General features: G+C 46.0%; 1 protein-coding gene across 2 annotated transcripts in view; it reads left to right on the forward strand.

Moving 5' to 3' along the window:
- AMOTL1 (angiomotin like 1) overlaps window positions 1–19,384 on the forward strand; it is a 152,885-nt gene that overhangs the window by 109,886 nt on the left and 23,615 nt on the right. For both annotated transcript variants that reach the window (XM_079319095.1, XM_079319096.1), the window contains 3 exons: window positions 1,363–1,509; window positions 4,103–4,988; window positions 15,165–15,441. In XM_079319095.1, coding sequence (XP_079175221.1) covers window positions 1,363–1,509; window positions 4,103–4,988; window positions 15,165–15,441 — 1,310 coding nt within the window. The remainder of the gene's footprint in view (window positions 1–1,362; window positions 1,510–4,102; window positions 4,989–15,164; window positions 15,442–19,384) is intronic.

Here is a 19,384-nt window from a genome sequence, read left to right on the forward strand (position 1 = left end):
CATCTGGTCTAACCTTTTGAGGGAAGAAGACAGTTTAGATGAGATTATCTAGGACAGTGTCTAATCACATACTGAAAACCTCCAGTGATGAGGAGTCTGCCACATCCCTGGGGAGGTTGTTCAGTGAGTGATTGTTTTCACTGTAAGAAGTTTCATCCTTATGTCAAGATAAAACTTCCCTTAGTGCAACTTGTGCATGCTGCCCCCTTCTCACTGTAGGTTCTTGTGAACAGAGAGCCTCTTTCCTCTCTGTAGCCTCCCTTTAAATGCTGCAAGACTGTAATGAGAGCTCCCTCACAGCCTGCTCTTCTCCGGGGAGAAAGGACCTAACTCCTTCAGCCCTTCCTCACAGAGCAGGTTCTGCAGCCCACTGATGATCTTTGTGGCTCTCCTTTGGACCCTCTACAGTCTGTATCTTTCTTGAATTGTAGGACCATGCCAATGGCGGTTGTGGCTTGAAATACAGGGTCAAGCCAATGTCATTCCTGGCTTAACACTGCTGTGATGCATTTTGTATCAGCTTGTTAAAACAAGCACCCCTGAGAACAGATTTAGGATGAGCCTTGTTGTTTGCCAAGTTGCAAGCAGAAAAGGCCTTAATGCTGTGTAAGTGCTGCTCAGCAGAGACTAAAACATCCCTGTGTTATCAACAATGTTTTCAGGAGAAATCCAAAACACAGTCCCTCTCTAGCTACTGAGAAGAAAATTAACTCTGTCCTAGCAAAACCAGCACAGTCCAGCCATCAGTACACATTCCCAGCACAAATTCCCATGGCCCCCCAGCTACATCCGCTCCTTACCATATTAAGAACATCTGGACAAAGTGATTTATAAACTCTCTCCCTTGATAGCACTGTTGTGTTTTATGTCTCAGCAATTTTCTGTATTGCTAAACTATTACTCACAAGCAGATTTTGTGGTAAGACCTTTCCCAGATTATAGCCCTATTTTATATGTGGCTGTGTCTTCACCTTTCCTTCTTTTTACCCATTCCCTTGTTCAGTTTTATGCTGGCTCTATTGGTTTCATGTCCTGGGCTCTGCCTTGATTTGTGAGCTTGTGACTTGTCACTGTTAGCTCTTACAAACCTTTCTTTGTATCTGGACTGAGAACCTTGTAGGCCAGGCTGGGTCAATGCATGGAACAGCACTGGTGACTTGGTGTTTTGCCTCTTGTTCCTCAGAGCAGATGTATTATTTGGGAAGTGTGGACTGAAGAGGAGGTTTGCTCACTGGCTCAGAAGGGCTTCTCAGCACCTAGCCACGCTCAAGAAATTTTTTTGGACTGCTATCATAAGTCATGGCTTCATATTTTGTCATTCATGCAGTTTCTTTACTGGCATTCCCTTCTCCTTTCTTACAGGCTCCACATCTGTTTGTTACAAGCCTACCAGCCCCATCCCGGTGCTGGAAGACAGTGGCTTTCTCTACCAGGATCACCAGTTGTTTGCTGGCAGGCATGAAGTGTCCCCACTAACAGCTGAAGTGATCAGTGCCAAAGAAAAAGCTGGTAAGTGCATGGCCACACTTCTGTATCAACCTACTGTGTTTACTTCCAGGTTTTTCCCAAAGTATAAATCAAACAGTTTAAACCATTTACAAGTAATATTCAGAGAGTTGAAGACCAACTTCTCATCCTTTATAGAGCCAAAGTTACCTTTGACTTGTGTATTGTGACCCACCATCTCTTGTCACCTGTATTTATGGAGGGTGCATAGTTTCCAATTCAGGAAACAGGTTGCTTTTCACTGCACAGCTGGATCAATTTCCACAGCTCTTTTGCTGATGGAGCAAGACCATAGGCACTGTGGAAGGGTCACTGTGGTCAATCTTTCTGGACTTCAGTAATAGGCAATTTAAAATACACCTCCCAGATGTAAGGATGATAACATAACTAGCACAGAAATGGGAATCCTGATGTATTATAAAGAACTGCCTTGACTTCATGATGTTGGCTTTATATTCCCTTTCCTCAGGCTTTTCTCTGGTGTTGTCTAACAACCTAGACTGCAAGCTTTGTGGTGTGTTAGAGAGACATTATTGCTTGTCTGCAAAAATGTCCAGTGTGATGAGGTTTCTGTGTGCTGTGATAACATGAACAAAGCAGCAAGAGTTTGCTGTAGCTGCAGGGACATATAAAACAGCTGGATTCTTGGTTGTTGATCAGACAGGTAGATGGAGACTGTGTGTCTGTGCATCTTCCTTCAGGGAAAGCAGGAACAGTGTGTCTCCTAGAGCAGGTGTGGAGTGAAACAGCCTGGGAATCTCCTCTCCCTCTTGAGCCCCACAATCATGTTTCAGGCTTTGCCACAGAAATATTAGCAGAAAGAACCTCTTATCATTGTTAAGAGTCAAAGGCTTTTCTTTGCCTCTGGCATCCACGTTGTATATAAGTTACCCCACAGCATGTGCAGTAACTGATGAAACCTCAGGGTAATGACTAGACCTCAAGAGAAAGTTTGCTTTTAAACTGTTTTCAAATGCCAAAAACAAATGGAAGTCCTGACAAACTCCTCTGAGAATTTGGAACAGCAGGAGAGAGAAAGTTTCCAGGAGTGACCTCAAGAAACCAAACTGCAGAAAGCACCTTCTTGCCTAGGAACACTGGAAGACTCTTCTTCCTTTTGTCTGCACTGGAGTCTTTGAGGAACATTCCTCTGAGCTCAGACAGTGTTCAGATAGGTATCTTACAGCACCTTTGGGATGGAAAGAGGGCTCCAGGAGGGAGGGGTTCCAAAGGTCTCAGCCATGGTTAAATCATAGAATATGCTGAGTTGAAAGGGGCGTGTTGGGATCATCAAGTCCAACTCCTGGCCCTATGCAGGGCACCCCAAGAATCACACCATAGCCTCAGAGCTTTGTCCAAATGCTTCTAGATGCTTAGCTTCAAGCAAGCTCCACTGCATATATAGTGCAAAGATGGTGCCATTGACTCTGAATGACTTCAGTAGCCTGTGTTAGGGTTGTGTAGCTAATCTGTCTGTGCTTTTTAAAAAAATGCTGGCATTATGTCTATGACCACAATGCCTTCCTTGTGTTCACCTAGCAAAATTACAACAGTTAATACTGACTCCCTTAGAAATAGTGTTTTCAGCCAGAAGGGAAATTGCAATTTTAGAGGAAAATGCCAGAGGACAGATTATTCTCAGACCTTTAGGACTATTTCATTTTCAGTTCCATTTTACAGTTTTTCTGTGACACATTTTACATTTTATTTTGTTGTGGCACACAGTACACTTATACCTTTGGCCATCAAAAGTGCAGCAGTTGGTATTGCCATGCAGGCTGCCTGTGTAAGTTGTGGAATCCATCTCCAGGGAGAGGTCAAGCACTGGAACAGGCTTCCTAGAGAGGCAGTCAATGTCCTAAGCCTGTCAGTGTTTAAAGAGGTATTTGGACAAGGCCCTTAATAAGATGCTTTAACTTTTTGTGAGCTTTGAATTGGTCAGGCAGTGGATGAGATAATCATTGTAGGCTCCTATCCTATCCTATCCTATCCTATCCTATCCTATCCTATCCTATCCTATCCTATCCTATCCTATCCTATCCTATCCTATCCTATCCTATCCTATCCTATCCTATCCTATCCTATCCTATCCTATCCTATCCTATCCTATCCTATCCTATCCTATCCTATCCTATCCTATCCTATCCTATCCTATCCTATCCTATCCTATCCTATCCTATCCTATCCTATCCTATCCTATCCTATCCTATCCTATCCTATCCATGTTAGAAAATACCAAATTTCCCTCTGACATGGAATGTCCCTTGTTGACTTAAAGGGAGGTTCAGAGTTGTGGGTATGGGATACATGGAATATCATGGAGGGGAGGGCCAGGGAGGGGGCTGGAATGTGTTCCTATGGATCACTCCCTAACAGAATTAGGGTTTAGGGGTGAAGGATGAGCAGTGCTCTGCCTCCTTCGTTGGCTTCCAGCCATGTCCCCTGTGCTGTCAGGGGAATCCTGGCAGGACACCGCCCATGGGGTGCATCCTGGGCACGGTGTCATGATTGTGGGATGTAAGAAGGGAGGAAACAGCGTGGGGAACTAGACCTCCTGGACAGCAGAGCTAATGGCCACCTCTCTGTCCCTGCCCAGCCGAGGAGACCCTCTGCACCGTGCGGCCGCCCAGCTTCCGCCGTGCGCCAGAGGCGGAGATGCGAGGGGCGGAGGAGGTGGCAGCCGGCACCGTCCTGCAGCGCCTGATCCAGGAGCGGCTGCGCTATGGCACCCCCAGCGAGAACATGAACCTGCTGGCCATACAGCACCAGGCGACGGGCAGCGCCGGCCCCTCCAACAGCACCGCCAGCACCCTCTCCTCCGCGGAAAACCTTGCTCCCGAAGACCTGCCAATGGTCCAGCCGTCAGGGCGGCAGGAACCACAGGGGCAGGAGCACCAGGGGGACGGTGCTGCCATGGAGAAGCAGCCCCGGGCCCCGCAGCCCCCGCACGGCACCGAGGAGCTCCCCACCTACGAGGAGGCCAAGGCCCAGTCCCAGTTTTTCCGTGGCCAGCCCGCGCCGCCGGCCGCCGCCGCCACTCCGGGATTTTATGGCTCCTCCGGCCAGAAGTCCAGGACGGAGGGGAGGCCGACGGTGAACCGGGCCAACAGCGGGCAGGCGCATAAGGATGAGGCGCTGAAGGAGCTGAAGCAGGGCCACGTCCGCTCGCTGAGCGAGAGGATCATGCAGCTCTCGCTGGAGAGGAACGGGGCCAAGCAGCATCCCCCAGCCCCGGGAGGTGGGAAGGGCTTCAAGGCAGCCCCACAAGCCAGCAAGGCCACGGACCCACGGGGCCCGCCTCCCGAGTACCCCTACAAAGGCAAGGCAGCAGCCCCAGGCAGCAAGGCCCAGGAGCACGGGCTCTTCTATGGCGAGCAGTCGTCACAAGATGTCCTCAAGGCTGCCTACGCCGCCCCCCAGCCCGCCCGGGTGGAGATGGCCCTGGTCCGCTACCAGCCCCCCCCGGAGTACGGGGTCAGCAGGTAATGGCCCCTGGGGCGGGTCTGCGGGGCCGCCTGGTGCTGCCCAGGAGCAGCCGTGTCTCTGGGGCTTGGGCACATGTAGACATGGCCAGAGTAGTGACATCCTGTGCGTGGGATGGCAGGCCCACCTGCGTCTCCCAGAGGACTCTATAAAGCTTGTATTCCACTTCTGTGCTGCTTAAATCTTCCCACAGAGCTCACGTGGGCCTTTCACGGTACTGGGCCCCTCATGCCAGGCCTCCCTGTGAGCACAGGTTTATTCCAAGCGCATTAAAAATAATCCAGTGTTTGCGGGCTGTGCGCTGATCCCCGTGAGTGGTGCAGGTCCTGCCTTCAGAGATGAGGTGGAGTGTTAAAGGCTCCTTTGCCTTGCTGTGCCTAAATACCAGTGTTTCTCTGTGTCATCCCTGTCTCTTTGTGCCTTACTTTGTTGGGTTTGGAAGTCTGAAGTCCTTTGATGTGTATGTGAGCAGTTTCCATGTTGCAAGCTCCCTCATTGGGTCTCTACTGATCTCAGAACGCCTGAAGGTTTTGTTGGCATCACCTTAAGTCCCACACAGTTATTTTACTACAGCATAGGCACAAAGAAAAGGTAGTGCAAATGACCTGGCTCTTTCTGTCCAAAATGTGTAAGGCATGAAATGCAGGAGGGAATGCTCTGCTCTTCCATGTTTGCAGAAAGGATGGGGTTTGTGTCAAGACGGGTAGAAACTCAAAGTGTAGTTTCAGTGATAGGCAAGGTGGCTGTGACAAGCAGCAGGCCTGCACTGAGTCTTTCTACAGCTACATGTATGGCCATTGTGTGGAGTTTATGCAATTTTTTCAGAGCAAGATGTTATTTTTAAGACCTCAGCAAAAATGCCTGCTTATGCAAAGAAAGACCTATGTGGATGTGAAGGCAGCTGGGGCTGTGCTTTCCTGCAGTTATTTGTGGTGCTAACAAACATCTCCAGCACTGAGCAGATTTATCCCCACAGAAAAGGAGCTGGTTTTGGTATTTTTATCACTCTTGTAAATGCTGGTTCAATAACCACGGAGTGTTCTGAGTCTCTGCAAGTGAGCAGAGCTGGGTGTTGCATGCACTGCTTCACCTATCTGGAAACATCAGTGGGGTCAAGTGGAGGAAAACCCTTTGGAGCCACTTTCAGAGTTTTTCCTGGTTTCCTGATCAGCAAGGTTAATGCTGAGAAACCCCTTTGATTCAGTGCAGGTTTCCATGCCAGTCCTCAGCAAAGGCTGGATCACCCCAGAAGCTGTGGGGAGAAATCCACTGGCTCATGATGGTGTTCACTGCTTGTTTCTGGCAAGACAGCATCGTTTAACCCCAACTCACACTGAAGGGGGGATGTCTGCTGCCCCTATTTTCTTTGCATGATACTGGAGAAATCTCCCTCCCATCAGGTGAGGCAGCACCAGAGGGAGGGATATGCAGCAGAGGGCATAAGGCTGAGCTGAGCTGCCAAGTTTTGCACACTTACTTAAAAAATCTTCAGTGGTATTTTTCTTGCAACTCAGCAAGGGCCTTATTACTTCTCAGTCTGCATATATCCCTGCTGTCTGTGCTAGCAAGCTTGTACAGATGTAGGTTATGGAGTTGGCATGGCTGGGGGTTATTGCACCAAAGCTAGGCTTGCTCTAAGGTGTCTCTTGAGCTTTATTTAAGGCAGTTATGAATCTTGATGTACAGGTGGTTATTTTCAGGTCATTCTTGACTCCCTCCACATGGTACCTGGATTTTTGGGGAGTTCCCTGTCAGTAATGGGGGGAACATTTGGCTGTGTTCAGAAGTCAGCCAGTGAGCCTCTGGGTCTCAGCACAGTGATGATCTTAATCCTCATCTCAGGCTTCTCTAGATTTTTTAACACAGGGGTGTCAACCTTTCACTTTTCTTTAGCACCCTGAAATATTCATTACCTGGGCCTTTTCTCTGTTACTATGAACTGCTGTCACTAAAAACCAGGAAGTAAACTCACTTAATTTATTCTGTGCTTATCCCAGTTTATAGCTGGTCCCATGGTCTGTAGGATCCCTGTATGGTCCTGTAACCCAGGAAGATTAGGTTGACAAAAGCAGTTAGGAGGTGACTGTAGTCCCTGTGTGCTTATTCATCACTTGTGATTTCTCCATCTGCAGCAGCTGTGCTCCAGTGCATCCTTGCATGCATCTTGGGCTCTGTGACAGAATGGATTTGCCCAAATCTTGGATGGTTAAAATGCAATTTCATGGAGTGGTCTCTGCACCAAATATTTCAGTCTTTGGAGAGGATGGAGGCTGGTTACCTGTTCTGGCATGTCAGCCCTGTCTTTTCTAGAGGGTTTGTCTAGGCAGCAGTCACTGTCTGAGCCCTGCTGGAGGAGTGGGGTGCAGGGGTGGGGGCTGTGTTACACTCCTGGGTTATTCCCAAGCACAAACTTTCCTGTGACTCTGCACTTGCTCACTTGTCCCCTTGCCCAGGCTCTGAGGAGACTCATTGCCAGGCATCTGGCTGGGATGGAGGACCTTGAGAGAAGAGGTTGAGATAGTGGACTGGACTACCTGGTTTCTTAAGGTTAATGGTAGGAGTAGGGTTTGGAGAGGCTGGTTTTTCTGTTAGAGGAACAAGTGAGATGAGGAAGTTCAGTTTTTTTCTCATCAGGAGTGTGTGGAAAAGAAGCTGATGGGTACAGAACTTTGCTCATGGTCAGACAGGAATCTCATATTCTGGGGTCTGGGAAACCCCAGCATATCCTTCCCTCTGTCCTGGTCATATCAGTTCTCCAGCCCATCCATCCTGGCATCCTCTGGACAGGGACCATGCAGAAGGCTTCAATGTTCCAGAAAAGAGGAGAAACACAGAGTGCATCAGTCCAGAAAAAACATTCACCAGGGATGGAAAAGACCTAGAGAGTCACTGAGCCCCCACTTCCCCACAGTCCTTCTTTGACAAGGGAAGTGTGGCTGGAAATGGACCAATGCTGGCAGGGAGCTGTTGAAGGATAATGGAATAACTGTAGCTGCTGCTTAACTTCCATTTTTGGTTTGACTTTTTCTTCTGCACGTGACTGGTTTTAAAGGAAACACTGCCTTTATAATCACCAGGGTGCAATCTTGAAGTTTATTGTAAATGTCAGGGTAATTGGTATTGTACTGGAGAACTCCTAGAGTCATATGATGTAGGAGTAATCTCAGCATTTATATAAATTAGATTTAGTGACTTCTATTTTATAGATATCACAGTTGCAGAGCAGAGCTTGAACCTTGAAGCTTAAAGGACAAAACAACCAGAAGGCAAATAAAAATGAACCAATTTTTTCCTTTTAAAATACCAGTATTTTTTAGCCAGTTGCTTGATTCTTGGGGCCCTGACTCACAACTTCTGAATGCTTTAAGTTGGCCAAGTATAATAATCTTTAGAAAACGTTTCCTTTCCTAGATGTGCAGCTATTCCTGAATGGTGTCTTTACTAACTTTCCTTAGCTGCAGGTTCAGAAAGTCACAGTTTGTTGGGTAAAAGGGCTTGGAACTAATCTAATTTAGTTTTTTGCACGATGCCGTGAATTAATTCCAGTTTGTGAAACATTCAGTCCTGGTGAGTATAACAATCTCCATCTGGAGAATCCATCATGGCTTTTACAGCCTTGTTCCACTAGCTAATTGCCATCTCTGGCATAGGTCCCCATTTTAGATTCAGCCTGTATTTTCTAGTTACCAGGGATTTTGCAAAATCCTTGTCAGATGCAGTGAGGAAACCTGTGCTATCAGTCCTTTAATACATTTAACAGATGGAGTCTGCAGCCCTGTACTTATTTCTCTATTTCAAAAATCCGTTTTTTTCACTGTGGGAAGCCAACCTGAGCACTGGTTCAGTACCAGCTGAACCAGAGGCTAGTCAGATGTAGTAACACCTCTGATTTGACTCAATGTACCTTGTTTACAGAGCTCATTAACACTTGCAGTTGGCACCCTGGGATCTCCACATACAGCTTGTTATCCAGTCAGCCATGTGAGGGTTGTCACAGCCCAGGATAGTATTTTCCACCCTTGTACTTTAGCTTGCTGTATTTTTTCCTGGATGGATGAACTTGGAGCAGCTCAAGTTGGTATTGTTTCTTCATGTCCTGCTTAAGCAGTGATCTAGACCACTTGGTGCAATGAATCTTCATTGATCCCAGTGGCTCTTGTCAGATCCTGGTGTCTTTTATTCAGGATTATTTCTTTCTCTGCACTGTTAATAAAAATGTGTGTAATGCAAATGAAGCCTTGAACTGGAAATTCTGCTTCTTACTGAGGGGAATTAATTTGTTGTACGTGCAGAAGGCAATCATGCAAGCACCTTTTCATTCTGATTTAATACATGAGTATTGAAAGTCAGCATGTAGAATCAATGAAAAGAATAAATCTAGGCTGTTTTAAAATACATCCCATTTTTTATGTGCCTCACAAATTTCCTCCCTGCCAGGATGTAGAAGTCTATAATTAACTGCCAAAATAGTCTGCTGCTTCTCCAGTTATTTGTGTATTGTGTATTTATTCCCCCCACACATATTACTGCTGTTTTCAGACAACTTGTTGATATTTACTGGTTCAGCCATGCTGGTGGCTTCTGACAGGACACAAGGAGTTCGTTTTCTTCTCTGAGACAGCCCAGGCAGGCGGGTTTGCTGGCAGGGTGGACAAGCTGAAGGATGTTACACCCAAACTGACTTGTCCTGGCTTTTCTCTGCAGGGATAGCCCAAGCATGAGTGTGGGTTGGAGGCTGTGCTTCCATCTGACGTGAATGCTGGCAGCTCTCCAGAGGAGCTTTGCTTTGTATCCTCTCCTTCTGATCTAATATGCTTTACATTAAAATAAACGAAAGAGAAATGAAGCTGTTTCCACAGCTTGGTGTGATGCTTTGTCATTTCCCCTTACCCTTCTGTTATTATCCCAGCTGGTTCCTCTGGAAGTGCTGAGGGTGAGGAAGGCACCTTTTCCTCATGCTGAGAATCTCTTCTGAGTGTGGATTTCTGTGAGGAAATATGATATCCTGTCCCTGTGCTAACTACTGAGGATATGTTTAATACAGCATATGTCTTTTTAGATTATGATTTTGCCCTGCAAAATCTTTATGTAATCATGCCAAAGAAGCTGAGCCAAGTCTTTCCAGAGCTAACAAATGTCACCAACAAAATAGTGAATTCAAGAGATGTGAGTCCAAGTCTGCAGAATATTTTTTGAAACGAACACTTCTGTTTATGAGGTACTGCAACTATTGCTGATTTCATAAGACAGAGAATACCATGAGGGCTGTGTCTGGGCTTTGGTAAATGTTCTTCTCTTTCTTTCTGCATCACCATTTAGTGATGGATCTATAATTGTGTTTCCTTGCACCATGACCATCAGCTTGGGCTTGCTGACTTTCCCAGGAACCTGTTTTTTTCCCTGCCCAGTCATAATACTGTTTCTTCCATGTTATTCACAGTGAGACAGAATAGTGTTTGAAGTCTGCTTTGTGACTGCAGAAATCATAATGAAACCTGGTCTGAGGTTAGTATCCAGACTGAAGGCTCCCAGTCAATGGGCAGGAATAAGCACATTTCACACACTTTCTTACTCTCATTGTGAGGTGAAAGCCAAAGGCAACTTCAAAGAACTGCACCTCAGAAACGCCTTATTCTCATCGCTGACTCAGCCAGAGCATCCACAGAAGATGCATGAAGTTGTGAGATAAAGTTCTTTGGGAGAGTCTCTGAAAGATGAAATAGGCCAGTCTGCCCTAGAGGCAAAGGAAGGCAGAGCATTCAGAGAAAGATGAGCTAAATAGGTTAGAGAAGGGTGTTTTAATTATGAATGTAAATGTCATGGTGTGTTGGAAACAAAGTCCTTCCCACACCAGCCCCTTTCCATCCCTAGACAGAGGAGAGCTTCACTGTACCTGTAGCAAAGCTGAGGTGGAATTTCCTTTCCAGAACATTAACAGGCATTTTCATTTGATTACTAATACTATGCTGCTTTATCCAACAGCTCTTTTGTATTTATGATTTCCTGGTTATCAACAGCAAGTGGATTCTATCATTAATTTTCCTTTCCAGGTTTCTTATTCCTACATAAAGTTACAAATTCCCCCCAGATTCCTTTGTCTTGGTAATTCTTGCTCCCAGGTGGTCCAGTATAAGGGGAGTATTAATTAAGACCATTCTTAAATTTGGGAGCTTGGGGCAGCCCCAGCATCTTGAGGGATTTCTTATTAAAGTGAGGTCTCTTGTCAAGTAGTTGGCTGAAGATATTGTATTTCAAACTATAGGTAGTAAGCTATTAAATAAGTATCACAAGTTGTATCTGTGAAAAGAGAGTGCTTGGTGACCCCAGCACAGTAGCCCTTGAAAGCCTCATTCCCTGCTGGTGCTCTTTATTCAAAAAAGCTGTTTTTCCTAATTTTTTTTCTCTTCTTCCTTCTTTACAATACATTGCAGAAGCTTATGGGGGGCCTTACTTATACAATAATGTCAACAATAAAAATTGTTTTTAATAGAAATGTAGCTGAAATATTGCAGAGATAGCCAAAATGCATAATGTTCCACTGTTGCATGCTTTTAAGAAGGATGATTTTCGACTAGAATGTGTTTGGCTGAAAGATTTTTAATGCAGGGTAAGATCAACATTTAAAATACAGTAGAAGCATTGTGAGAATGTCATTCTTTGTTAAGCCCAAAGGACCTCAGGATAATCCTGATTGCTGCGTTTCTTTGGAGCTTTACATGAGAATTTGGATAGGAACTAAGCTGATGTTCTAACATTCCTATTTTTGCAAATGCTGTTTTGTTAATGTGAATTGCTGTGTTTATTTTATCGCATATGTACTCAGAGATTTGGCAGTTGGATACGTCAGAACTAAATTGGGACAGATTGAACAAGTAAAAAGAAAGTTAGAAATATTAATTTTGTTGAACAGCTGTGCTTCAAGAGGTGTAAAGTCAGTTGTACCTGTTCAGTTTCCAAGCTAAAAAACACTGGAGAATCTCTACTGTGGCTATGGCTGCTGAGACTCTGGTGGCTGGCAGGTGCTATAGAGTGTAAATCTTTAGTAGCTCAAAAAGTCATTTGCAGTTCAAGAAAATAGAGATCTCTGTGGTGTTTCCTTCCTCTGTATTGAAAAGCTAGACAGACTAAAAAGTGACAAGAAAATTAAATTGATGAAAGGCTAAGATTTCCCAAAAGTACAGTATCAAAAGTTCATGCAAGGGTTTAAAGGGTATATCTATGGACAAAGATTGCTGTGCTTCATAATGAAAAAGGAAAAAAGCTGTATCTCCACTGGTTCAGATTCAGAGATCAATTTAATTCTATTGCTCTATGCCACTCCCATAAAGAAGTGAGAAAATCTGTACCTGCAGCTAGTCTTCCAAATTTTCTGCTTGCTATTAAGTGTCTTTATAAGAGTGTAACTGTATCCAGACAGTTGGGCTTTTACTTGCATAACACCAGTGCTGCTTTTTCTTTTGATACAGAAGAACAAACTCACAGTTAACTGAATTAATTGCCGTGGTAAAACACATGAGCACAGACTGGCTGTCAGCAGCATTTGAGGAGATGTTGCATGCTTGTCTGAGTTTACATTCACTTGTGGAGCATCCTTTGTACTGTGGGTGACATACCTTACTCATTATGTTATTTATTGTTCAGATTTTTGAGCAAAGGAATATTCAAGTTCCATGATGGGCATCAGGTCCCTTGCCAGGTTTGCACACTGGAGCACCAGAAGGAAAAAGGGACTGTGGGGATGTTGTGAGAATTACACCCATGGTCAGAGGGCTGAAACACCTCTTCTGTGAAGAGAAAATGAGAATTGCAGTTGTTCAGCCTGGACAAGAGAAGAGATCTTACTGCAGCCTTCTAATTCTTAAAGTGAGCTTATAAGAAAGCTGGAGCAGGACATTCTACCAAGACCTATAGAGATATGACAAAAGGAAATAGCTTTGAACTGGAAGAGGGCAGATTTAAATTAGATATAAGGAAGAAATGTCTTGTGATGAGGCACTGCAACAGGTTGCCCAGAGAATTCTGGATGCTCTCTCATGGGAAGTGTTCAAGGCCAGGTTGGTTGGGGCCCTGAGAAGCCTCATTTAGAGGAAGGTGTCTGAGTCTGTGGCAGCGTGGTTGGACTAGGTGGTTTTTAAAGATCACTTCCTGCCCAAACCATTCTGTGATTCTGTGAATTCCTGTGTGTTTTGTTGTGAAGTGTCACACAGCATCTCTCTGGCTTCCTGTCTTTTGGAAAGTTTTATCCTCGTTCAGTAGACATTTAGCTCCTTAGTTATTAGCCTGCACCTCTGCCAGAGAACTAATATGCCTGGGGCTGACAGCAAACCCTTCTGGCCCTGGGAGCTGCCCAGGGGGAATGGCCCCTCTCCTGTGCCCTTGGGCTGCCTCCATGGATGTTTAATTTACAGGAGAGACACAGCCTTAGAGCATGTCTATGCTAGGCAGGTAAAAGCCATCTCAAGACTGAGCTGAGCACAGCTTTCCTCAATGCTGGCTGCATGGAGTTCTGCTGGGGTCTTCTTCCCAGGGACACTGGTGTGTACTTCTGACCAGGTTAGCAGGGTGCTTGTGTTCAGTGTTTCCTCCATTTCAGTTCCTTTCTGTGCCAGAATGGATGCATTGAGCAAAGCTGGGATGAGAGTGTGAGACTGTGTGTGTGCTGTGCCTGGGGGCCTATAGAGTCTGATTTGCTTTCACTCTAGTTTGGACAGAAGATTAAGGCTGAATTGCTGGTTTGCTTTGCTGTCGTGTGGCTTGGCAGGGACAAGTTTGTTAGAGTAGTGCTGTTTATTTTCTAGAGCAGAATTTTAAAAATGCCTTCACCTTTCAGCTTTGTTATACTTCAGTTGAAGGAAGTAGTGGGTTAGTGTCAGTAGAATTAGGCCAACACTGAAGGCTTTTCAAAACCCTGTTTTGAGAAGCTGTGTAGGTGCTGAAGACAGCAGTAACCATAATTACTATGTATTTATATAGCACAAAATTGTCTGTCTGAGAAAAAGCATTTATGGATCTTTGAGGCCCAGTGGAGTAAATATGTCTGTATATTGTGTCTTGTGCCTTGTGTAGGGTACAGAAATAAAGGTAATGATATCAACAGCAAGCTTGATAGCTTGTAGTTATGTTAAAATACAAATCCCAGAAGGTGTTTGATTCCAAACTTAGGTGAGGTCCAGCAGCCAGCTTATTTTCCACCCAAACTGGGCCCTGACACTGAGGTACTACATGGTCTGGGTTGAGTCTCTTCAACAAGATCAGTGTAGAAATTTCAGAGCTTTGGCATCAGGGCTGAGGAGTGGCTCAGTCTGTGCACTGTGAGGTTTTGCCTGGGGATGCTTCCCCTGGCTGAGGCTTCAAGGGCTGCCTGTGCAAGGGATGGAGGGATGGAGATGGGTCGGATGAGGGACTCTGATCTCACCTGGCTGTCAGCTGCTTACCCTCACTGCTGAGACATCCTTCTGGATTATCTTCCAGTTATTGCAAATTATGATTCAGGTGTATTAAAGAGCTGCCTGCTGACAGCAAGCCTAGCTCACAAGCAGATCCACTACCGACTCACTTCTTGCTCTTCCCTGATATCAGTCTGGTGAGTGATAGATGCCCTTAATCGGGGAGTGACACAATGAGGTCTCCCACAGGAAGATCTCTTTCATGGCTCCCTGTAATTGAACAGGGCTGTGCCTCCAGCAGTTCTGCAGCAGCACTTCCCTCTTCCGCTTGCTAATGCCACTCAGGGATGCTGCTTTGTTCACATCACTTCATCTTGCCTTCCCACTCAGCTGGTCCACTGGTCTTGCTCTGGGTAGGGAGTGGTGTTTGAAGGATGAGTAATGCATCCCCTGTGTTTTCTTCAAGCCTGCAGGCTTATGCTTCTCAGGCGTGGCATTTGTGGGAAGGGGAGGCAGGGAGAGGCTGGCTGCTGCTGAAGTATTAGTGTCCCACCTAGACAAAAATGGTGATTTTGAGTCAGTGCTTCCTTTACCTGTTCACGCCAGATGCGTACATCACTGTCAAGAGCAGGCAAGAAGAGAGTTTACCCAGTCTCTGCTGCGATTATTATATTTAGGAGTTGTGACTGTCCAGTTATGGCACCATTAATAAACCACACAGTTATGAGGTGGAAGCTCCCGTACGCATTTTGAGGCTCTAACCCTTGGCCCATGTGCGCTTTCCCGCAGCCGACAATGCCAGCCGCCCTTCCCGCCGCCGCCGGCCCAGCAGCACAGCCCCATGTCCTCGCAGGCCACCGCTGGCCCTCTGCTGCCGGGCTCCTTGCCCCCTCTGCCAGCCCCTGCAGCTGCCCAGAGCCCGACGCTGCCGGGCCAGCAGCTGACCCCCGACGCCTTCGCCATCGTGGAGCGGGCGCAGCAGATGGTGGAGATGCTCTCCGAGGAGAACCACGTGCTGCGGCAGGAGCTGGAGGGCTACTACGAGAAGGCAGACAAGCTGCAGAAGGTAGGTGTGGAGATGGGGATGGGGCCTGCCCAGCATAACCATCTTGGTGCTTCTGCCCTTGGGCAGCTGTTCTGCATTGTTGTGTCACTGCAGTGGAGATGCACCACTGGCCATCTCTAACCCCTGCCTCTCCATGGTGGCCTCATAGAAGGATGAACCAGGGCAGCCCATCAGATATCTCTCAAGTGGATATTTCCCCTTCCATCCTTCCATGCTGGTCTCGCTGGAGCTTTCCCTGGAAGTCTCCCATGGGCAGTATGTTCCTGGTGCAGTGGGCTCCTGCACCATCTGCACAGGGGTTGGAGCTGCAGGTGAGAACCATATGAAGAGTGTGTTCTCATCTGTCCCAAGCAGTCTTGTCCACCCAATAAGCTCCTGTGGTGCTCTATAGTCTTTGGAAGTGTAACAGCCACCAGTGGGGTTTTCCATTGTTTGGAAATGGATTAACTGAGTTGTCTTAGATGCTTTCAGTTATTGCTCCTTGAGTTTCTAAGAACTGATGTTACACATCCATTTGAATGTGTTGGTTCTAAAAGCACTGCTCCTTATCTGAAAGAACCATTTGGTAAAAATTTTGCTCAAAACCCATTTTTCTGAGAGATCCTGCATGCTCTTTCTTTTTGCAGGTTTTTTCAGTGGAGAACAGTGATGTCTTGCACACTGCCTAGGCTGAGAAGATGAGTTGTATCAAATGAAGTAGAAGTTGCTTAAAACTGAGGCTCACTGAAGGCAAATCAGAGGTTCTCCCCAGATCTGCTGGCTTTAGGTCCCAAGGCCTCAGTCCAAATAACTTATTTAGGACCCTGCACTACTATTTCATTTATGTCTTCCTACCACTAATACACAAATGAGCCTAGACTTCAGGTCTTTTCTCTCTGAATTTAGAAATCTATATAGGAGCTCAGTTTTTTGGTATGCTGTGCAGATCAGGGTGTTTTTGGAGACACCCTTCACAGAAGAAACAGCAGCTCTGAGAGCCCATGTCCCAGCCTCATCTTTGGGCGAAATTTGTGACAATCTGTTCAAAGAGATCAGAAGAATAGACCTGGTGTTTTGTAGCTCCTGTCTTTTCTGCCTCCTTTTCTACAACAAGATGAGTTCAGTTTGTTCACAGAATTTCCTAAACGTAGTTAAAAAATTTCGCAGCAACATGAGCTATTCGCCAAGAAATCTGCAAAAACTTTAATACTGACTTCCCTGTGGCCTCTGTGGGCAAAAAAAAATATTCCAGCTATTAATTTTACAAAAGCTGCGTTGTTCAGTTAAAGGTATTTAAGTGTAATGCCCTATAAATATTCTGGTTTCTTTCACTCTTGGAAATGGCTCTCTCTTTATCTTGGATGCCCTGCAAGTCTATTGCATCAGACACGAACAGAAAGGTATTCAAGCATGGGCTGAAGTCTCACTTCAGCCAATAAAGTGTGGACTTGAGTCCCATTGACTTTGGGGGAATGTAAGCGGAGTATTAAAGTGAAACACACACTCAAGTGCATTCTTTCTTCAGGAAACCAAATCTCTAACACATGGTATCTCTCCCATGCTGCTTTTGCTGTGTTTGAACACAAGGTCAGGGCAGGTCTTCCTCAATTCCCACAAACATTGCCTCTGAAAATGTGACTGAGTTAAATTACGTACTTTGGATTTGAAAACTCTTCCCTCTTGTTGCAAGTGGAAAGGTCAGGAAGGAGTACTTCTTGTTTGTGGGTAACAATTTTATTCTGGATAGCACCACCTTCCCACTACTTTTATTTGTTACAGAGTAGGAGAAGTTAGAGAAAGTCAGCCTGGCTTGTAGGACTCCCTGGGCATTTGTACAAACAGAACAGTTCTAAGGGTTGTCACATTCTCAGTTGTGTGTGAACAGACTTTTTTGTAGAGAGGTACAAGGTGGTGATGAAGCCCAGCGCTGTTTGATGAGTTGCCTCGTTTTTCTTACCTAAAAAGATTTGGCAGAGGAATTTTGTGCATTTAATTTTGAGCTTTTAGCTTTTTGTGATTTTCCCTTTTCCAAGTGGTGTTACCTTGCTGAGGTTGAATTGCTGGTCTGGGCTGGCTCTTCCCCAGAAGATGTGTGCCACATGTGTGGGTTGTTTGATTGGGTTGGCTCCAGGAGCTACAAGGCAGAGAAAAGGCTGAATTGGTTTTTTTCCTCCTCCATGGAAGAGGGAGAAGGATATCCCAGAGCTGTTGAGAAACGCCAACACAATTTATGTCTGTTCTTCTGCTTTGCTTTAATTTTGTTCAGTGCTGATGGAGCACTTGCTACACCAAGTTTTGCCTCCAGGGCTGAAGGCTGTGTGGTGATGTGTTTTGGGAAGTACCAGCATACAGAGGGCCAAGCAGAGCCCTTGTGGTAACCAGCAGCATTGGTCCAGATTGTTAGGCTGTGGAAACCCACTTTTGTGCTGGCAAATCTACTTTGCTGTGGTAGGAGCTCTCTGGAGAAAGCATCTTCTCCTGCAGACAGACAGTGGCTTACCAATGCCCTGAACAATTCAGAGTAAACCAAATTGAAGTATCTTGCTAAGGGCACTGTTCAAATGCCTCTAAAGCACTGACAGGCTTGGGGCATCGACCACCTCTAGGAAATCTGCTCCAGGGTTTGACCAGCCACTCAGTAAAGAAACACCTTCTCATGGCTAGTCTGACTCCCCTACTTGTTTCAGCTTTTGTGCTTATGGACAAGCTGGAAGCAGAAATTGGGGAAGGCAATCTGCTTTCCCCATCGTGGCTCTGCCAGGCTTTTTGTGGTGCATGGTTTGGAGGTGCTGCCTGCCCATGGGCTGTATCTTGACAGAGTGGCTCCAGCACTGTTGGAAGTGCAGATCCAGGCTGCTGGGGCCTGGCTGCAGGTTCCTAGACACCCAGTGGGGTGACAGCTCCAGTGTCCCTGGCACTTTCATTCTGCAAGTGCTGCAGCTGGAAAATCATTCCTGAAGCTTACTGAGAGGGACCTAGCTCTTCAGCATGTGGAGGTGCAAGTGCACCCTGGCTTGAAAAATCATGAATCTGTCCCACCCATGACTCAAGAGGCCAAAAAGCACCAGATTTAGAAAGGTATGTGGTAGGCTGTGTATGTTTTTGTTTTTCCAGCCTGTGCACATTATCAAGCTTTTCTCCACAAACACGGGCCAGGCATGCAGGAACAGGTTCCCACATCAGCGTTGATCATCTCTGCAGCAATGATTTTACAAAAGCTGTATCACTTAACATGATGTTATCTTATTAAAAGAGTTGGATGGGTTGAGCTGAACAGCAAAACTCTACCCAGAACTATTCTTCTGTCAGTCTTTTGGGCTCAGGTCTTAAGATGAAGTTCACCACTAAGGGATTCCTCTGCATACCCTGCCTGCAGTTTGCCAGATTTCAAGGAGATGAATTTAAGAAAACTGGGAAAACCCAAAACAGTTGGTTCTGTCTGTTATAGTTTCTCTTGTGTAAAACAGTCTTCAGTCAAGGATGGAAAGGAATGGATCACAGTAGTTTACAAGTGACATGAGGCCAGAGCTGAGCCTAAAATACTTTTGGTGGCATTCAGAGATAAGTTCTGGATGAGGGACCTCTTGAATAATGTATGTTGCCTCCTACACTCTCTAGAAGAGAATACAGCTCACACAAGTACACCATTTCTTGTTTTTTTCTTCTCTTGGGTGGCATTAAAGCAGGCACCTTAGTCATAGACCAAAGGCAAGCAAACAGTTCCATTGAGTCTAGCCCACCTGAAGCTTTTTTGGGAGCTGCCAATGGGGTGTCCTGGAGTGTTGTGACATGGTGAGCTGCCCCACAGGGTGTTTACAGGGGTCCCCACTGCAGGAGCCACCAGCATTGCCCAGGAAATTGGTCATGGCAGAGTTGGTAACTGGTGTGACACTGGACATGAACATTGCCCTGACCCCCCACTGCCTGACACATTGGAATGTGCTGGGCAAACACTGGGACGGGA

This window comes from Erithacus rubecula (assembly GCF_903797595.1).
Source record: "Erithacus rubecula genome assembly, chromosome: 1".
Taxonomy (NCBI): Eukaryota; Metazoa; Chordata; class Aves; order Passeriformes; family Muscicapidae; genus Erithacus; species Erithacus rubecula.